The 16,871-nt window shown below is 43.4% G+C and overlaps 1 protein-coding gene across 1 annotated transcript in view; it reads left to right on the top strand.

The window, feature by feature from the left end:
- MYO3B (myosin IIIB) overlaps positions 1-16,871 on the top strand; it is a 264,396-nt gene that overhangs the window by 163,705 nt on the left and 83,820 nt on the right. Inside the window, exons 27-28 of the mRNA XM_063116401.1 lie at positions 800-962; positions 3,490-3,570. Of these exons, the coding sequence (XP_062972471.1) occupies positions 800-962; positions 3,490-3,570 (244 nt within the window). The remainder of the gene's footprint in view (positions 1-799; positions 963-3,489; positions 3,571-16,871) is intronic.

The following is a 16,871-nucleotide window of genomic DNA, read 5'->3' as shown; positions in this document are numbered from 1 at the left end:
GGGCCTATGTACATATGTAAATTGTTTGAAGCGTGTATGTATTTTAAATGTTTACAGCCCCCTGAAGAAGGCCTTGAAAAGGTACAGGCCGAAAGGCATCGGGCTTTACAACTTTACAAATAAAAAGTTCAGCATCCTGAGAATTCATTTCTCCCTTCTTTTCACAGGGTTGGAGGCTGGCCTCTCTGGTTTAGTGTCTCTCCCTGGCACCTGGGGTGCAGCTATGGCTGCATCCCATGCAAGAGGCCCTGAGAAATGCAATTTCCCCAGATCACCTAGCATCCCAAGGTGGTCAGGTGCCCTGGAAACATTTCCCTGGATCCCTACGATGCTGCTGCAGCAGCATTCTGGGTGCTAGGGAGGAAGAGATCTCCCTTACTGCACTGCTGCCCACCAGGAGAGGCCACAGCCACTGAAGAAGCCCCCACAGCAGTGTAGGGGCACATGGGTCAGTTGGTAGAGGGAACTGGTCCTTCTCATTTGCCCAGTTATGTCATCAGGAGTATGACAGGGGCCTTAACTAGACTCAGAATCGAGCTTCCAAAAAATGAGCTATTTCCCCAGTACAGGCAGGGAGGAAGGAACAGCTCAATTTGCTAAGCTCATAACTGAAATGAGCCAGGGAGCAGAACACCTCCTCCCTATAAAAGAGCTGCTACATTTTCGGGGCAACATCCCAACGTCCTTTGGAAGGCATCCTCAATTTTCAACAGACAGCATATCGGTGGCCCTTTTCCTGTCAGTCTCCGGATCGCCTTTTGTTTGTCAAGTAACCTTTGACCCTGTCATTTCATTTCAGGTTTTCTTGAAGTATTACCACATCGAACAGTTGAACTTGTTTCTGCGTGAAGTTATAGGCAGGGTGGTGATCATGCAGGCTTATACCAAAGGGTGGCTTGGAGCTCGGAGGTACAAGAAACTCCAAGAGAAAAGAACAGTCAGCGCCATTGCTATTCAGTCAGGTAAATGTTCTGAGCTCCCCTCTATCCTAGACGACATTCCAGAGTTTCAAGCTGTTAAATTGCATACAAATGGACTATTCATTTACTTAATAGCTGGATGTGGAATCATCATAACGTACGGTGGGGTCTTTCTTTCTGCTTAACTGATGCCAGCATCACAGAGATTCATTGCTAACTTTTCAACTTTGTAATCGCTAATGTCTTTGCTTAAACATTTTTATAGGCTTTGCCTGTAAACAAAGGAAGGGCATTGTCGTTAAGTGTCTCTTCAAGGCTCTGAAGCACAGAGAAGAAATGTCAGAACTGTCTGCTGCTTTTCTTTTTCTTAAGAAAAAAAATCATCCACATCTGCATTCCAAATGATTTCAGTATCTGGCGGCCTTATTACTAGAATGTCATATTTCTTTAGTTTTGCATGCAGAATAACTGTTGTGCCTGTTAGAGTGTCCAGCTCAGACTTGATCCTGATGTGTGTTTTTGACATGAGAAAGTCTCTATAAACTGGCTGCCATTTCCACATGTTGAAACGGCCCAGGGAATGCTCTGTCAGATAATGAGATAACTATATATACTACCCTAGGAAATGTTACCTTTCTGATAATTTATAGGACAAGGTAGACAATATATTCTCACCACATGAAAAAGTCATCACAGAGGCCTCTAATAAGGTGGCCATGTATCCTATGCTACAGAGGACAGCTCTCTGTTTGAAGGCATCCTCTGTTTGAAGGGCTGCCCATTCAAGTCCAGTTTAAAGACAAAAGGCAATATACAACAAGGCACTTATGGCTCCACCAAAGCTTGTTAGAGCAGCACGACAATGGAGCCAATTACCTAGGGAGGCTGTGGGCTCTCCCACACTAGACGCCTTCAAGATGTAGATGGACAACCATCTGTCAGGGATGCTTTAAGGAGAATTCCTTCATTGAGCAGGGGGTTGGACTTCATGGCCTTATAGGCCCCTTCCAACTCTACTATTATATGATTCCATTACACAAGCTTGGCATAAACCTCTGGGGCCAACCCGAAATGAAATGCATGTTTCTGGAATGGGGCAGGTCAGCAGAGCTCAAGTAAGGGAGATCTGCCAACCTGTCCTGATCCAGAAATAAGCGTTCCTGCTCATTTGGGGACTTCCTATAGGAAGTGTTAATTCTCTGTTGTGTAAGTAGTGGCCCTGGAGAGGTGGGCCATCTGGTTTGAAAGCAGTGACACAAGTATACACCACTTCCAACCGGAGAGGAGGAGGGCTGGAGAGGTGGGCCATCTGGTAGCCAACCCTGCCTTAGCCTGACTCCACACTGCACATTTGTCATACTTCCGTTATGGCTGAGCTGGGAGGAATGATTTGGGGATGGAGCATTCCTGTTTAAATAGGAACATAGGGCCATGATGCAACCGATCGTGCTCTTGAATGGTTTTCCTTGTGCCGGCACCACATCTGCCCTTAAATGCCATGCAGACAGATGTGAGTTGGGTTGTTCATGGCGTAAAGCAGATCCCATGTATTAGAGAGAGTGTATTAGAGAGATTAGAGAGCAACTGAAATGGTGCTAACGTGGTCCGCCCTGTCCTTCCTTGTCTCAAGATTATTATTATTATTATTATTTATTTATATAGCACCATCAATGTACATGGTGCTGTACAGAGTAAAACAATAAATAGCAAGACCCTGCCGCATAGGCTTACATTCTAATAAAATCATAATAAAACAATAAGGAGGAGAAGAGAATCCACCAAACAGGCAGTATAAAAGTCAGAGCAAAATCAAGTTTTAAAAGCTTTAGGAAAAAGAAAGGTTTTTAGCTGAGCTTTAAAAGCTGTGATTGAACTTGTAGTTCTCAAATGTTCTGGAAGAGCGTTCCAGGCATAAGGGGCAGCAGAAGAAAGTGGACGAAGTCGAGCAAGGGAAGTAGAGACCCTTGGGCAGGTGAGAAACATGGCATCAGAGGAGTGAAGAGCACGAGCGGGGCAATAGTGTGAGATAAGAGAGGAGAGATAGGAAGGAGCTAGACAGTGAAAAGCTTTGTAGGTCAACAGGAGAAGTTTATATTGGATTCTGAATTGAATTGGAAGATGTGGCCAACGCATTCCTGCTATTAAAACTACTTGTCTTGGGTAGGGAGATGGGGCAAGATCAAAAGTCGCCCCTAAGGTGACCTTTTTAAAAATGGTTCAGCTGAAGTGCCAAAGTGCTCAGTGGGTTGTTCTGAACATGCGTCTATCCAGACCATTCAACACATGCAAACCAGCAATGGCCACTGTTTCTCTTCCCTGTGAGGGAGGTGGCCAGCTTAATCAAAGAGCTCCAGCTGCGAGAGGAGGCTGGCTCAAGCGTTTGAAGCTCCAGGGAGCTGCTCCGGCAGACTCCAGTCCTGAGCCAGGCTTCGGCAGGCCGCTGAACGGCGATCGCGCTTGGGTGGGATGGGGAAGGCAGGCTGTGGATCAAAACTGCGGCACATTTCTGACTCTCTTCGCCTTTCCTTTAAGTGCGTGTAATTCACAACACATGGCTTTGTATTTTTAGCCTGGAGAGGATATGATGCACGCAGGAAGTTCAAGGATATAAAGAACAGAAGAATTGATGCTGCTATTCATATTCAAGCAGGTAATTAAAACAATATTTTCACAGCTGACACCTATTTTACTGTGGGTAACTTTCCATGTCAATGTTTGTGTCTGACAGAAATAATGTCCAGCCAAAACAAAAGGCTCTTAAACACGCTGCCTTCTGATCCCTGGCTTCACCGTGCCGTATGTTAGGTTGCGTACAGATATCTGATGAAAGAGCTCTCTCTGTCCAGGCTCCAGATGAACCAACTCATAATGCAACAGTACATTTGTTAGTCTTTCAGGCACCCCAACATGCAGTATTGTACCATGTGCAGCATTAACTACTCCTTTGGAAAACACTATATAATGCTGATGGGTGTTCTTAGGTGTGGGGTGTGTGATTGTGAATAATAATAATAATAATAAATTTATTTATTACTCACCTCTCCCTCTGATTGAGGCAGGGAGCAATACTAAATAAAATATAATACATAAAATTAGTTGAAAGAGCATATAAAACCAATACAATATTAAAATAACAACCACAGCATCTTAAAATTCTTAGGTTTAAAATTCATCTGGGTAGGGCTGCCGGAAGAGACTAGTCTTTACAGCTGTCTTAAACAGCTGTATATAAGCATGGTAACGCTTTCCCCAACCTGGTGCCCTTCAGATGTTCTGGACTACAACTCCCAACATTTCTGACCATTGGCCAAGGTGATGGGAGTTAAAGTCCAAAATATCCAGGGTGGGGGCCCTGGGTTGGGGAAGGCTGCCCTAGCTCATCACCTCAACCACATTCAAATCCAGCTATTAAGTACCAAGAATGACACTTCTGAAAATATCCATTTAAGCAGGGGCGGCCCTACTATTAGGCAGAGTGGGCAGTTACTTCAGGCGGCAGATGCTGGGAGGAAGCAGGAAAGTGTCAGGGGAGAGAACTATGGGCCACGTGGCTTGTTCTACAGCCCCTAGGCTATCCAGCTGCCTTCAGATGCAGTGGAGAAAGATGTTCCACCTCCAATATCGAAATAAGAGTCATCTGCTGCTCCAGTTGGCTTTTGTACAAGGAATGAGAATGGGCGCCATCTTGTTCTTCACCTTAGGCAGCAAAATGTCTGGGACCAGCCCTACATTTAAACTTAGTTGAATCAGGGAAAGCCTATCGCTTAGTGACAGAGCACCTGCTTTGCATGCGGAAGGCCTCAGGTTCAAGGCCAGGAACCTCCAGTTAAACAGAGATCTCAGCAGAACTGGAAAACTCTCAGCTTCATTTCCTGGGGGAGTAAGCATAGCTCAGTGGCAGAGAACATGCGTTGCAAGAACAAGGCCCCTGGTTCAATCCTTGGTGCCTCCAATGAAAAGGATTGGATGAAAAGTGATGTGAAAAATGTCTGACTGACATCCGGGGAGAAAGTGCTAGTCCAAGTAAATGGCATTGGGTTACTGGACAGATAGTCTGACCTGATAAGTCTGCTTCCTATGGTTCTAGTTTGAACAATTTGTGTGAGAAGGACACCAACAACCTTCAGTGGATGTTGACCTGGATACAGGTAAATTTCATTGAGCCTGACTTTGTCACAGAATTGAATAGCCTGTTACTTTGAGGAGAAATCTGCTTTGAATTGGGAGGGATTGGTGTGTAGAGCAGAGAAGGGGTGAGGGGGGAGTGCGCAACCCTCTTCCTCACTCCTGCTTCTCTGTTCCAAACTGGCCCACCCCCAGCTGCATTTCCCCATAAGAAGTGTCAAGCTCATATTTCCCCTCTCAAACATCTGTTTGGAACCATGCAGAGGATGTGATTTGGAGCACAGACTTTGGTGGCAGGGAAAGGGTTAAGCACCCTCTGTTGCCTCTGTTGCATTTCCACACTAAACCGCATCCTCCCAAAGCAGCTTAAAAAAAAGATGCAAACGTCTTGTTACGTGCATTTGCATATAATGTTTAGTTAGGCCCCATCAGCCAGGAGACCTAAATATTGCGTCAGACTTTGGTTGCCATGGTGAAAAAAACGAGGTGGTACACAGCAGCCTTCTCCAATATGGTGTCTTCCTGATACATTGGTTTACAACTCCCAGCTTTCCTGACCATTGGCTACACTGGCTGGGGCTGATGGGAGTTGAAGTACAAAGCATCTGGGAGGCACCAGGTTGATATATACAGGAAGATGATTCTTGCTTCCAGCCTAACTGATGAGAGTGGAGCAGAAGCTCATTTCCCAAGCTTCTCATAGCAAATACACACACTTTCCATCATGCTGACGCCCCAAAAGGTTTACTTCTAGAGTAGAGAAGAATAGGTAGAACTGCCCTCAGGGGAGCACACTTTTGTTTCTGTGGGGGGGTCACTGTGCTGAATGAGACTTTCGCTTGAAAGGAAGCAAGCCCAGGGCACCAAGTGGCTTGAGCAAAAAATAATCAGGCTGCCTCCTCTGGGGGAAAGTTATCCTATCACTTCTCTTTAGCTGGAGAGACTGGAGGCTCCTCCAATCATACCCAGTGCAGAAAGAGGGTGCCCTGTCACAGTGAAGAATGTCGCTTTTCAAAACTCCATTCAAGAATTTTTAAAGGGTTTTAGCAGTATTCCTATGGGTCGATTCACACATGGTAGGGTACACGTGGTTCTCTGTCCGCTTGATTTGATTTCCTGCTGTGGAAGGGAAATGACTCCTTTCTACCAGCTGGGGAGGCTTTCAAAGACTGGCATATTTATCACTTGCTGTCTGCACTGAAGAACAGGCAGTGCACAGCTGTTTTCATAGTTAGATACTGGGGCTGCCAGACAGGTAGTTTGATTGTGTTTTGTTTGGGCAGCAGCTCCTCCTTCTCCTCCTCCTCTACCACCACCACCACTACCACCTCAGCACTGTTCAAGGAAAGCAATACTTAAAACAGTCCCTTTCCATCTCCTTCCAATTCTGGATGCTGGTGAAGTCTTCCAATGGAAAATTGAAATACACACATTCTGTGCCATTTGCAAAATCCTGTGACTGATGTCGTAATAGCATGGGAAACAGACATTTTAAAATCACATGATAAATCCTAGAAATGTGATTTATTATGCAAACAGTATTGGATTATATAAGTGGGGCCCATACTTATATAATCCAATGCAACAAAATGTACAAGGTTTCAGCCAGCCATGCTTTTTTCCCCAGAATACTCGATTTGCCCTCCCCTGTTTTATCCCCAATGGGCAGTCAGCATTCTGTGGCTACTGAGCATGCTCAGGCCTCTTTGGGTGGTTTAGTTTCCCCACCATCACCACCAATGTTACTTCTTTTTTTCATACTTCTGCAAACCATGAGTTTCCCCAAGACTGCTGATACTTCCTTCCTGCACATAGAGGGTGCCACCTTGGCTAAATAAGGATTGACACTTGGAGAATGAGTTTGCTATTAGGATGCATTATGTGGTTAATTGTCTCGTCTTGTTCCTGTGAATGCTTTCTCATGTCACAGTACAGGGCAAAAAAATCACTACAAAGGGCATGGCATTTCCCATACTGTAAAATGGTAGGGACAGCAGGAAGGATCCAATGATGTCTGGTCACTAGCACTATTTCCATTGCGCTGTTTCCTGTGCAATGTAAATAGTGCTAGCAGACAAACATCATCGGGTCCTTCCCCGTACGTCTAAGAGGGTAAAACAACTGAACAAGCAGACTGCTGGTGAATGTAAACTTATGATAGATAAGCAGCGAACTTTGAAAAACAATTAAGCTTCTCTTGCCAAAACATCCTTGGAGGTCAGTTTATTGATACAATTAACAGGAAAGTCATTTGAAATGACTTTGTTTTGATGTGTGCAACCATGTTCTGCCATTCATTTTCACTGGGTTTAATGTTATTGCCATATTTAACAGAGAGGAAACACAACAAATGACAATATGTAACGTACAAGAAAAGTTTTCTCAGCATAGTTACATTTCAAACTAAGGGCATGTTTCATTAAATCCTGATCATTTTATTGTATCCTTGCTTTATGGTATCATTTCCCCCCCTGTTTTATACTTGTGTGCTTTGTGTTTGTATTGTGATGCCCATTGGCTGTAAACAATAAAAACTTGAGAGAGAGAACTAAGGGCATGGTACTGCCAAATTTAAGAAAAGCGAAGTTATTTCAACATGGGAGTTAAGTATGAAGTTAAATCTCTCCCAATTTGATTGGAATATGTCCATATTTACTTCTGTATCTCTCTAGATTATTTTTTTGGGACAGGATCCAATACTGCGAGTGCAATGGGAAACTAGTGCTTGCTAGTGCAACTCAAGGAACTACCCCAAAGTACTGCTTCGAGCATAGGACAAGAATGCAGAAGGGAACTCTGACTTTCCAGAAGCTGTGGTTTCAAATAGTTTCTTGGGTTGTGCTAGCAAGCACTACTTTCCCATTGCACTAGCAGTTGTGTTTAGAGCTGGAGGATTGTCAGCAACGGACACTGCCTAGTCAGGATCTACACTACTGCTTTAAAATGGTTTATATAGGGTGACCATATGAAAAGGAGCACAGGGCTCCTGTATCTTTAACAGTTGCATAGAAAAGGGAATTTCAGCAGGTGTCATTTGTATATATGGGGAACCTGGTGAAATTCCCTCTTCATCACCACAGTTAAAGCTGCAGGAGCTATACTAGAGTGACCAGATTTAAAAGAGGGCAGGGCACCTAAAGCTTTAGCTGTTGTGATGAAGAGGGAATTTCACCAGGTTCCCCATATATACAAATGACACCTGCTGAAATTCCCTTTGCTATGCAACTGTTAAAGATACAGGAGCCCTGTGCTCCTTTTCATATGGTCACCCTATATAAACCATTTTAAAGCAGTAGTGTAGATCCTGACTAGGCAGTGTCCATTGCTGACAATAACTACAAACTCAATCACAGCTTTTAAAACTGAGCTAAAAACTTTTCTTTTCCCTATAGCTTTTAAATATTGAGTTTGTTCTGACTCTGTACTGTTAGCTTCACCCTACCTGGTGCCTGTTTACCCTACCCTGTGCCTGTTTGCATTCTCTTTCCCTCCTTATTGTTTACTATAACTTTATTAGATTGTAAGCCTATGCGGCAGGGTCTTGCTATTTACTGTGTAATCTGTACAGCACCATGTACATTGATGGTGCTATATAAATAAATAAATAAATAAATAAATAAATAAATAAATAATAAGAGGAAATTCCCCCAGGTTCTCCACATATACAAATGACACCTGCTGAAATTCCCTTTTCAATACAGCTGTTAAAGATACAGGAGCCCGGTCCTCCTTTTCCTATGGTCACCCTAGACAGTAGTGGCAACTGTTGGGGCCCAGGAAACACTTCATATACAGTTTTCAAAACATTTTCAAAGTGTCATATCCTGCTTGGTGTAGATCTGGCCTTGGTGTTTCCAAAGTATTCAGCAAGCAATTGCAATGTCTTGTCCATTTCTCCTGGTTTTATTACGCTATAAATATATGCTACTATTGTTCTATTAGCAATGCTTGATGCTGTAGATATCTCACAGCCAGCCAAGTGCTCACAGTGAGGTTGCAACTTGCAATTAAGGGACACTGTTTCATTCATAAGAAATACAATCACTATCACATTTAAAGCCAGAGGAATGATGATTCTCTAAAGTATATGGGTTGCGTTTGTTACTAAGGCATTCAAAGAATCTTCTACTTAAAATATGTGTTTCTCCTATATTTTAAGAAATTAAAACGCAGGGGGAGAAAGGTGGTCTTGAAATTTAGGAAGCACCGAGCTTAGATGTTTCTATAGCACAGCTCATATTGAAATTTGTTTTCCTTTCATCTCCTTCCCAGTAAAAGCAGCAGTGGGGCTTATCCCTTTAGCTTCCTCAGAACTTCCTTTCAGAATTCCCAATCTATTACAGCACATTCACATACCAGAAACAAGATGCCTTTTCATGCTGTCAACCTTTTTTCATCTGAAATGTAAATTAATTCTTGCCTTGACAGAGATCAAAGGGGGGCGGTATTAACCTTATTGGACCCTTCCCTCATCAGAATCTCTTCCAAAGACGGTGGGGTTGGTGTTGTTGGGTGTGTGGGGAGGGGACAGTCTTCCGCGTTATCTGTGGCCCCTCCTCCAAGCAGTCCCCCCCTGTCTACAAGTCACCATTTCAAAGGCAGATATTCCTTTTGTAAATGACCTTATCATTACTGTATACCGTGCGGGGGTAAAAATGATTTGCCTGAATAATTATTCCGGGATTAGCCTGCTCGTTTTAATTGTTGGGTGGAGGGGACTTCATTCAGATTTCAGGATATTCTTTGAGTGGTTTTGACAGCAAGAGATCTTGGCCCGATAGAAAGTAGGCGCACGTGGCCAATGAATGGGGAGAGGAGTGGGCAGGGGAAGAACCCCTCTTGATTTGTTCAGGTTGTTAATTTCCTAGCAAGGCAGCCTTTGAGAGAAGCTACATTTGCATTTTGAAAATATAAACAGATGCCTTTCAAAATACATAAGCGGCTGGGCTGAGCATTCTCCTTGGGACCACACACTACAGCAGCCGTGGGTAAAATGTGAAAAGAAAAAGCAGAAAAGAAAAGAAAAAAAAACCTCTCCCAGCAGCTTTGTAAACTTCCTTAGGGGCTCTATTGTGGAGTCAAAAGGTGGGATATAAATATTGTAATACATTTTTAAAAATTAAAACCCCAAGGCCTGTGAGAAGACATTTCCTAAGAGTACAGCACAGAAACAAAGTTGTAGAGGTAAGGGCAGGAACTTATTTCCCCAGTATTTTAGCAATTTACTACCCTAGTCTTTTAACTCTGCTGTTTTAAATCTGTATTTTAAATCTCTGCATTGCTGCTCAGTTTTATTCTGGTTGCACTTTTGTATTGTGGTTTCAAGCGTTCATATTATATTTTATGCTTTTTTATGGTTTTAACTTTTGTGAACTACAAGAGAGCTTCGTCTATTGGGAGGTAGAGAAGTAAAATAAATGAATAAACTTGATGATACATAGAATTTGAAATCTAGCAGGATGTATTTAAACTGCTGTATTAGTAGAGATGAGCCCAGGAGAGATTATATCACCTCATTCTTGCTTTAGCTCAACCAGTCTATGCTGATGGGTAAAGATTCAGCATGCCCAGTTCTCACTGCCTCTGTTTCGTAGCTAGTGAAAAGCAACCATCCAGCTTTCCCCCTTTCTTTTTACAAAGTCTTTAGGTGGTTTACTTTTGCTTCATGTGGCCTGTTAGCAGAGAGTCATGAGAGCCCACGGGAAGGACCACAGCTCAGTGATGGAGCGCAAGCTTTAAGTTCTCAGAACTCCCATATTCACTTAAAGCAGGGGTACGGAAGTTCTTTCAGCCCAAGGGCCAAATTCCATTTCAGAGGGTCTCTTGGGGGCTGCATTCCTGTGATGGGTGTAGACAAAGGTAAAAGGGGTGGGGCCATAATACCAGCATATTTTAGCATAAAGCTCTTAGTGCCAGAAAGATACTTGTTCTTTTTCTCTCTCTTCAGCTCTGTGGCTCATTCTGCACCTACTATACAGGATTTTTGTTTCAGGTTTACAAAAGTCTGCGTGAGAGATTTTGAGGAGGAGTAAGCAAGAATGCTTTGCCCATGGCTATCTTGCATTGAGCAGGAGGATGGACTAAATGACCTTCAAGGTCCCTTCCAGCATGTTATTTGTTGCCAGTTGGGTACTTGAAATTTGGAATGGTAGCTTCAGTTGCATAGACTCTGTGTGTGTATTCCAGGGAACAGACTAATCTGGGACTTAGGTCCACCACTCTGCCACTGAGAGCCATCCAACTCCAAGGTATTATTGAAGCTAAGAACTAACCTCAGCATAGAATACCACAGCATATGCATATTGCCTAAATAATGTGTCTGTCAACGGCATGGCCCTTGCCAGCTGTAATTTTGAAATTGCCTCTTCATCACAACAGTAAAAGCTGCGGGAGTTATACTAGACTGATCAGATACAAAAGAGGGCAGGGCTCCTGCAGCTTTAACTGTTGTGATGAAGAGGGAATTCCACCAGGTGCTGCTTGCATAAAAATGACACCTGCTGAAATACCCCTTTCTCTACAACTGTTAAAGATACAGGAGCCCTGTTCTCCTTTCCATATGGTTACCCTAGACTGAAAGGCTTTTTGTGTATTAAATTTCATTGCATTTTGAAAAAGCTAGGCCTGCAATACTCAATGTCTGGACCATTTAAGATAATAGACATCAATCATATTTGCCTTCAAGGAGTCAGTAGTATTTGGAAGATAGTATTTTAAACCCCCAAATTGATTCTGAGGACACTGTGAACAGAGAAGAGGAAAAGAGAGATTGAGAAAAGAGGTTCTGAGGCCAAACTAAACATAGCTTTAATCATGCATAGCTCAGCTATATGGGATTGTCTCCCTTACTCTCCTGCAAGTGTGCATAGCTCTGATTTGGATCAGGACCATGACATTTCGAGAGATGAAGGTTTAAGTTTACTTCAACCCCTTGTTTCGTCCTGAAATTCCAACTCTACCAGGGGAGGGGGAGTAAAACAATGGAGGGGGGAGTCACTGGAATCAATAGAGACTTTCACTGAAGAAGCGTAAAGACTCTTCTCCTGAAGTGCCATGGTCCCAATCCAAATTAGGAAGCAGGGGAGTCTCAGTTTGACTGCTTCCCTTTCCGCTGTGAGCCCAAGCTCCAGCGTATGTGCTAATTATAGTGAGACTTGGTAGAGGTGTACAAAATTATGCATGTTGTGGAGAATGTGGATAGGGAGGCATTTTTCTCCCTCTCTCAAAATACTAGAACCCAATGGGGTCATCCCATGAAGCTCACTGGTGGGAGATCCAGGACAAATAAGAGGAAGTACACAGCGCGTAGTTAAATTATGGAACTCACTACCACAAGATGTAGTGATGGCCATCAATTTGGAAGGCTTTAAAGGGGGGTTGGATAAATTCCTGGAGGAGAAGGCTATCAATGGCTACTAGCCCTGATGATTGCATGCTATCTCCAGTATTCGAGGCAGTAAGGCTGTGTGCATCAGTTGCTGGGGAACATGGGTGGGAGGGTGCTGTTGCGCCACGTCCTGCGTGTTCAACCCTGGCCAACAGCTGGTTGGCCACTGTTCACAAAGTGCTGGACTAGATGGACACTTGGTCTGATCCAGCATGGCACTTCTTACGTTCTTAAGTTTTCATGCATTTCAAGTTAGATTATAACAACAACAACAACAACAACAACAACAACAACCTTTTGTTTGTTTTATCACATTTCAAAGCATGCCCCCCTACAGATTCCCTAATAAAATAGGATATGTTGGAAACATGCCCCAAGTTTTCATGCCTTTTTTACTGCATTGTAGAAGATTAAGATTTTAAAGTGTATAATTCATTCTGTGAGGAACGAAGGAATTACTGCTTTATATGTCTGTTACTAGGAATAAAGAGGAGCATTTCTTGCTGCCCAGTGATACCACATCTCTTTCTATGTTTCTTCCATCCATAAAAATGATGTGTCTGCAGCATCATGGCCTCCAGCTCTTTGGTGCATTTTTTCCTCCTAGAGAAAATGGGAAGAAATACGGCCTTTTTAAAAAAATGCCTACTAAATTTGAGCCACGGTTTGAATGATCTATGTGCCACATCACATTTTACACAAGTGCAGAACACTAGGCTCCTGTAGGTAACAATCCTGATTTTCTGTCCATTAGAAATGAGGGGTAGACTCATTTTATGTCAATATCAATACTGCCAGTATTCAAGGCACATATAATACTTAACCCCAAATAACTGATAATATGAGAATAATGCACATTTCAAGTATAATCTTTTGTCTCTGCGTCTTAATAGTCTCATCATTACAATGTGAAGTTCAGGGTCTCACACATTATTACTGTGGGTCTAAGAATATTATCGAATGCGTAAGGTGAAAAGAAAGTGGCAGCTGGTAATCATTCTTCTTCAGTGCTGTGAGGATTGTTCCTGGGGCACCAGCAATGTTCGTCTGCTAATTTCACACTCCTTGAGCCAAGTGCTTAGTGTCAAAACCAGGAATAGTCATTAATGCAAATAGCTGTGATGGATCATCCACTTGACTTCAGCTTTTCCTCTTCTCTCCTCTGACACAAACAGTATAGTCTGTCTACATCTTTGTTGGGAAATGGTTTGCATCTTTCTGATTCAGGGATGGGGGACCTGCTCATGATGAGACTAGCAAGCCCTTCAGAAGTCCAATAAGTCCCATCATTCCTAACCATTGGGCATGTTGGCTTGCACTCATGGGTGTGAGAATCCAACAAGGTCTGGAGGACCACAGCTTCCCCACCCCTGATCTAAATTCTGCAATGAGTCAAGGTATTCCTGGTGTTCCTGCATGATTTCTCCAAATCCATGCACATGGTTTTGCTGCTGACATTATTTGTTCAATAAAATAAAAAGTAGAAAGGGTCATAGAGCTCTTTTGTCAGCAGCTAGTCTTGCCAGTGGGATGTTGTGAGAAAGGAGAGCTGGATAGAGGGACAAGGTTTCAACCCCAGGCAAGTCCCATTGCTGCAGCTCTTACTTCCTCTTATGGAGAAAGTTTCTCTTTCTCCCATGTTCAGTTTTGTAAAAATCTCAACTTTTCTCCCTCCTGTTTATGTAGTCCAGGGGTGCTAAGCCCAAAGATCAAATTCCATTTCAAAGAAGCTCTTGGGGGCTGCATTCCAGTGGTGGGCAAGGTTGAAGGCAAAGGCAAGATTGTACCTTCAAGCTCTTTCTGCCCAGAGCTGCCCACAACCAGTGCTTGGGGGAAAAGGAGTGGTGCCATGGGAAGGGGGCACTCTGGGAGGTCAGATTTGGCCCCTGGGCCTGTGTTTCTGCATCCCCAATGTACACATTGCAAATTTTGGCAAATTGTTATTAAAAAAAATAAACAAAATTCTCACCAACCCTACTTCCTCCACACTTCTCTTAATCCTTCTGAGTTCATAACTGGTGGGGAAACAGGCATTATCCCCCCTCAAGATGTCATAAGAACATAAGAAGATCAGACCAAGAGTCCATCTAGTCCAGCATTCTGTTCACATGGTGGCCAACCAGCTGTTGACCAGGAATCCACAGCAAGAGATGGTGCAACAGCACCCTCCCACCCATGTTCCCCAGAAACTGGTGTATATAGGCTTACTGCCTCTGATACTGGAGGTCAGATTTGACTGAGGCCCACCAGTTACTGGCCCCGTTCAGTAGACACCTTAAACCATGGCTTTAACCATGGTGGTTAAGCCAGAAAGCCAGGCCATATTCAGGAGACACCTTAAACCACGGCTTTAACCTCGTTGAATGAAGCAAAAAGCCTTATTCACCATGGTTAAAGCCATGATTTAAGGTGTCTTCTGAATGGGCCCACAGCTTCCTAATGTAAAGTTCAAGTATCCTTTTACAATCAGTTATGCATTGAATGTGACTATGACTGAGGATGATATCACCAAAGCCACACAGAGAGAACTTGAATGCATGCTGTTTATTTTTCTTAACGTGATCACTCTTGGACAAGCCATGCCAACAATTGCATGTGGAAAGTACCGTGTGAAACAGTGGTATGAGAGTATGGCCCTGTTCAGACGGCACCATTAACTATGCTGGTTAAAGGTTTTTGGTTAAGCAGCAGGGTTGACAGTGTCATCTGACATATGTTTTCCTTAACCAGGTGTTTCCACTAACCACATTGTGGTCTAACCCAGTTCTGCAGCAGAGTTAGCGGTACTAACTTTAGCTTAAGGTGTCATCTGACACACACCTGTAGGTAAGGAGCTGAAATCATAGCTAGCAGTATAGCTAGCATCGCTTGGGACCGCAATACCTGATGTAATGCCCCTCCCGACATGAACCTACCCGTACACTGCGCTCAACATCTAAGGTCCTCCTCCGAGTGCTTACTCCGAGGGAAGCTCGGAGGATGGCAACAAGGGAGAGGGCCTTTTCAGTGGTGGCCCCCCCAATTATGGAATGATCTACCTGATGAAGCTCACCTGGCGCCAACATTGTTATCTTTTCGGTGCCAGGTCAAGACTTTTCTCTTCTCCCAGGCATTTTAACAGCATTTAACAACGTTAAGTTTGTTTTTAATGGACCCCAGAATTGTTGTTTTTAAATGGATACTGTTGTTTTTATACTGTTTTTTATGTTTTTTTAAATTTTGTATACTTTTAATGTTTACTATTTTTAATTGTTGTAAACCGCCCAGAGAGCTTCGGCTGTGGGGTGGTATATAAATGTAATAAAATAAATAAATAAATAAACTCCTAAATAGTCTAAATCATGCAATTGCCAGCTCTCTTAGCACAGGCCCTATAAATGGTACTGATTTTTCATCACAGGTTTCATGTAGCCATCAAGATCGCAAGGAAGTGCACCTGTGTATTGCAGTGTCACATGGAATGTTTCTCCATGTCATTTGATCCTTGGAGACAGGTCTAAAAAGGGCTAATAAAGGCAGGGTTAACCTACAGAATGAAGGAGGATAAAATTATTTTATTATAATCTCTTGGTTAAGATTCTACTTTTATTTGGAGAATAACATGCTGTAGGCTTGATGGAAGCAATTAATGATGCAGGGAAGATCAAGATATGACATCACAAATGACACTGTCTAAAATCAACATACCTAGCCAGCCAGCCAGCCAGGGTAAGACTTTCTATTTGGCAGAGGAAGGTGGTTGTGCCAAGCAGCTATTTGGGGTATCTTGAAAGGGCAGCAAAGTATTTAGTTGTTGTTGCACTTTTACTGCCAGGGAGGGGGAGATGCTCTTGTGGGATTTTCTTCCTCAGGTGTCAGAATAACTTTGGGTACTTTCCACCTTGACTTGAGTGAAGGGAGATGCCATTTGGTGCTCTGCCTCAGGAACATAGGAAACTGTCTTATACTGGGTCAGACCATTGGTCCATCTAACCCAATATTGTCAACACTGACTGGCAGCAGCTCTCCAGGGTTTCAGGAGGGATTGTTTTCTCACCTGGTTGGAGAAGCCAGGGATCGAACCTAGGACTTACTGCATGCAAAGTATGTGCTTTATCACACTGAGCTATGACCCCTCAGGCAGCAAAATGGCGAACATCGATCTATGCCAGTTCTCAAGATTCTGCCACACTATATCAGGGTTGAGCAACTTGTGGCCTTCCAGATGCTGTTGAACTGCAGCTCCCATTTTCTCTCACTCTTAGCTATGCTGGCTTGGGCTGATGGGGGTTGCAGTTTAACAACATCTGGAGGGACAGAAGTTGCCCACTCCCTGCGCTATAGCATGACCAAGAACCAGAACCTAGGTTAGAACTTTACAAATAAGAGCAGGCTTGATTGTTCATGGCTGGAGTTACCAGAGAGACAGAGAGAGACAGAGAGAGAGAGGACGAGCAAGT

Source organism: Elgaria multicarinata, chromosome 2 (assembly GCF_023053635.1).
Source record: "Elgaria multicarinata webbii isolate HBS135686 ecotype San Diego chromosome 2, rElgMul1.1.pri, whole genome shotgun sequence".
In the NCBI taxonomy this organism is placed as follows: Eukaryota; Metazoa; Chordata; class Lepidosauria; order Squamata; family Anguidae; genus Elgaria; species Elgaria multicarinata.
This window is presented reverse-complemented; position numbering and strand designations above follow the sequence as displayed.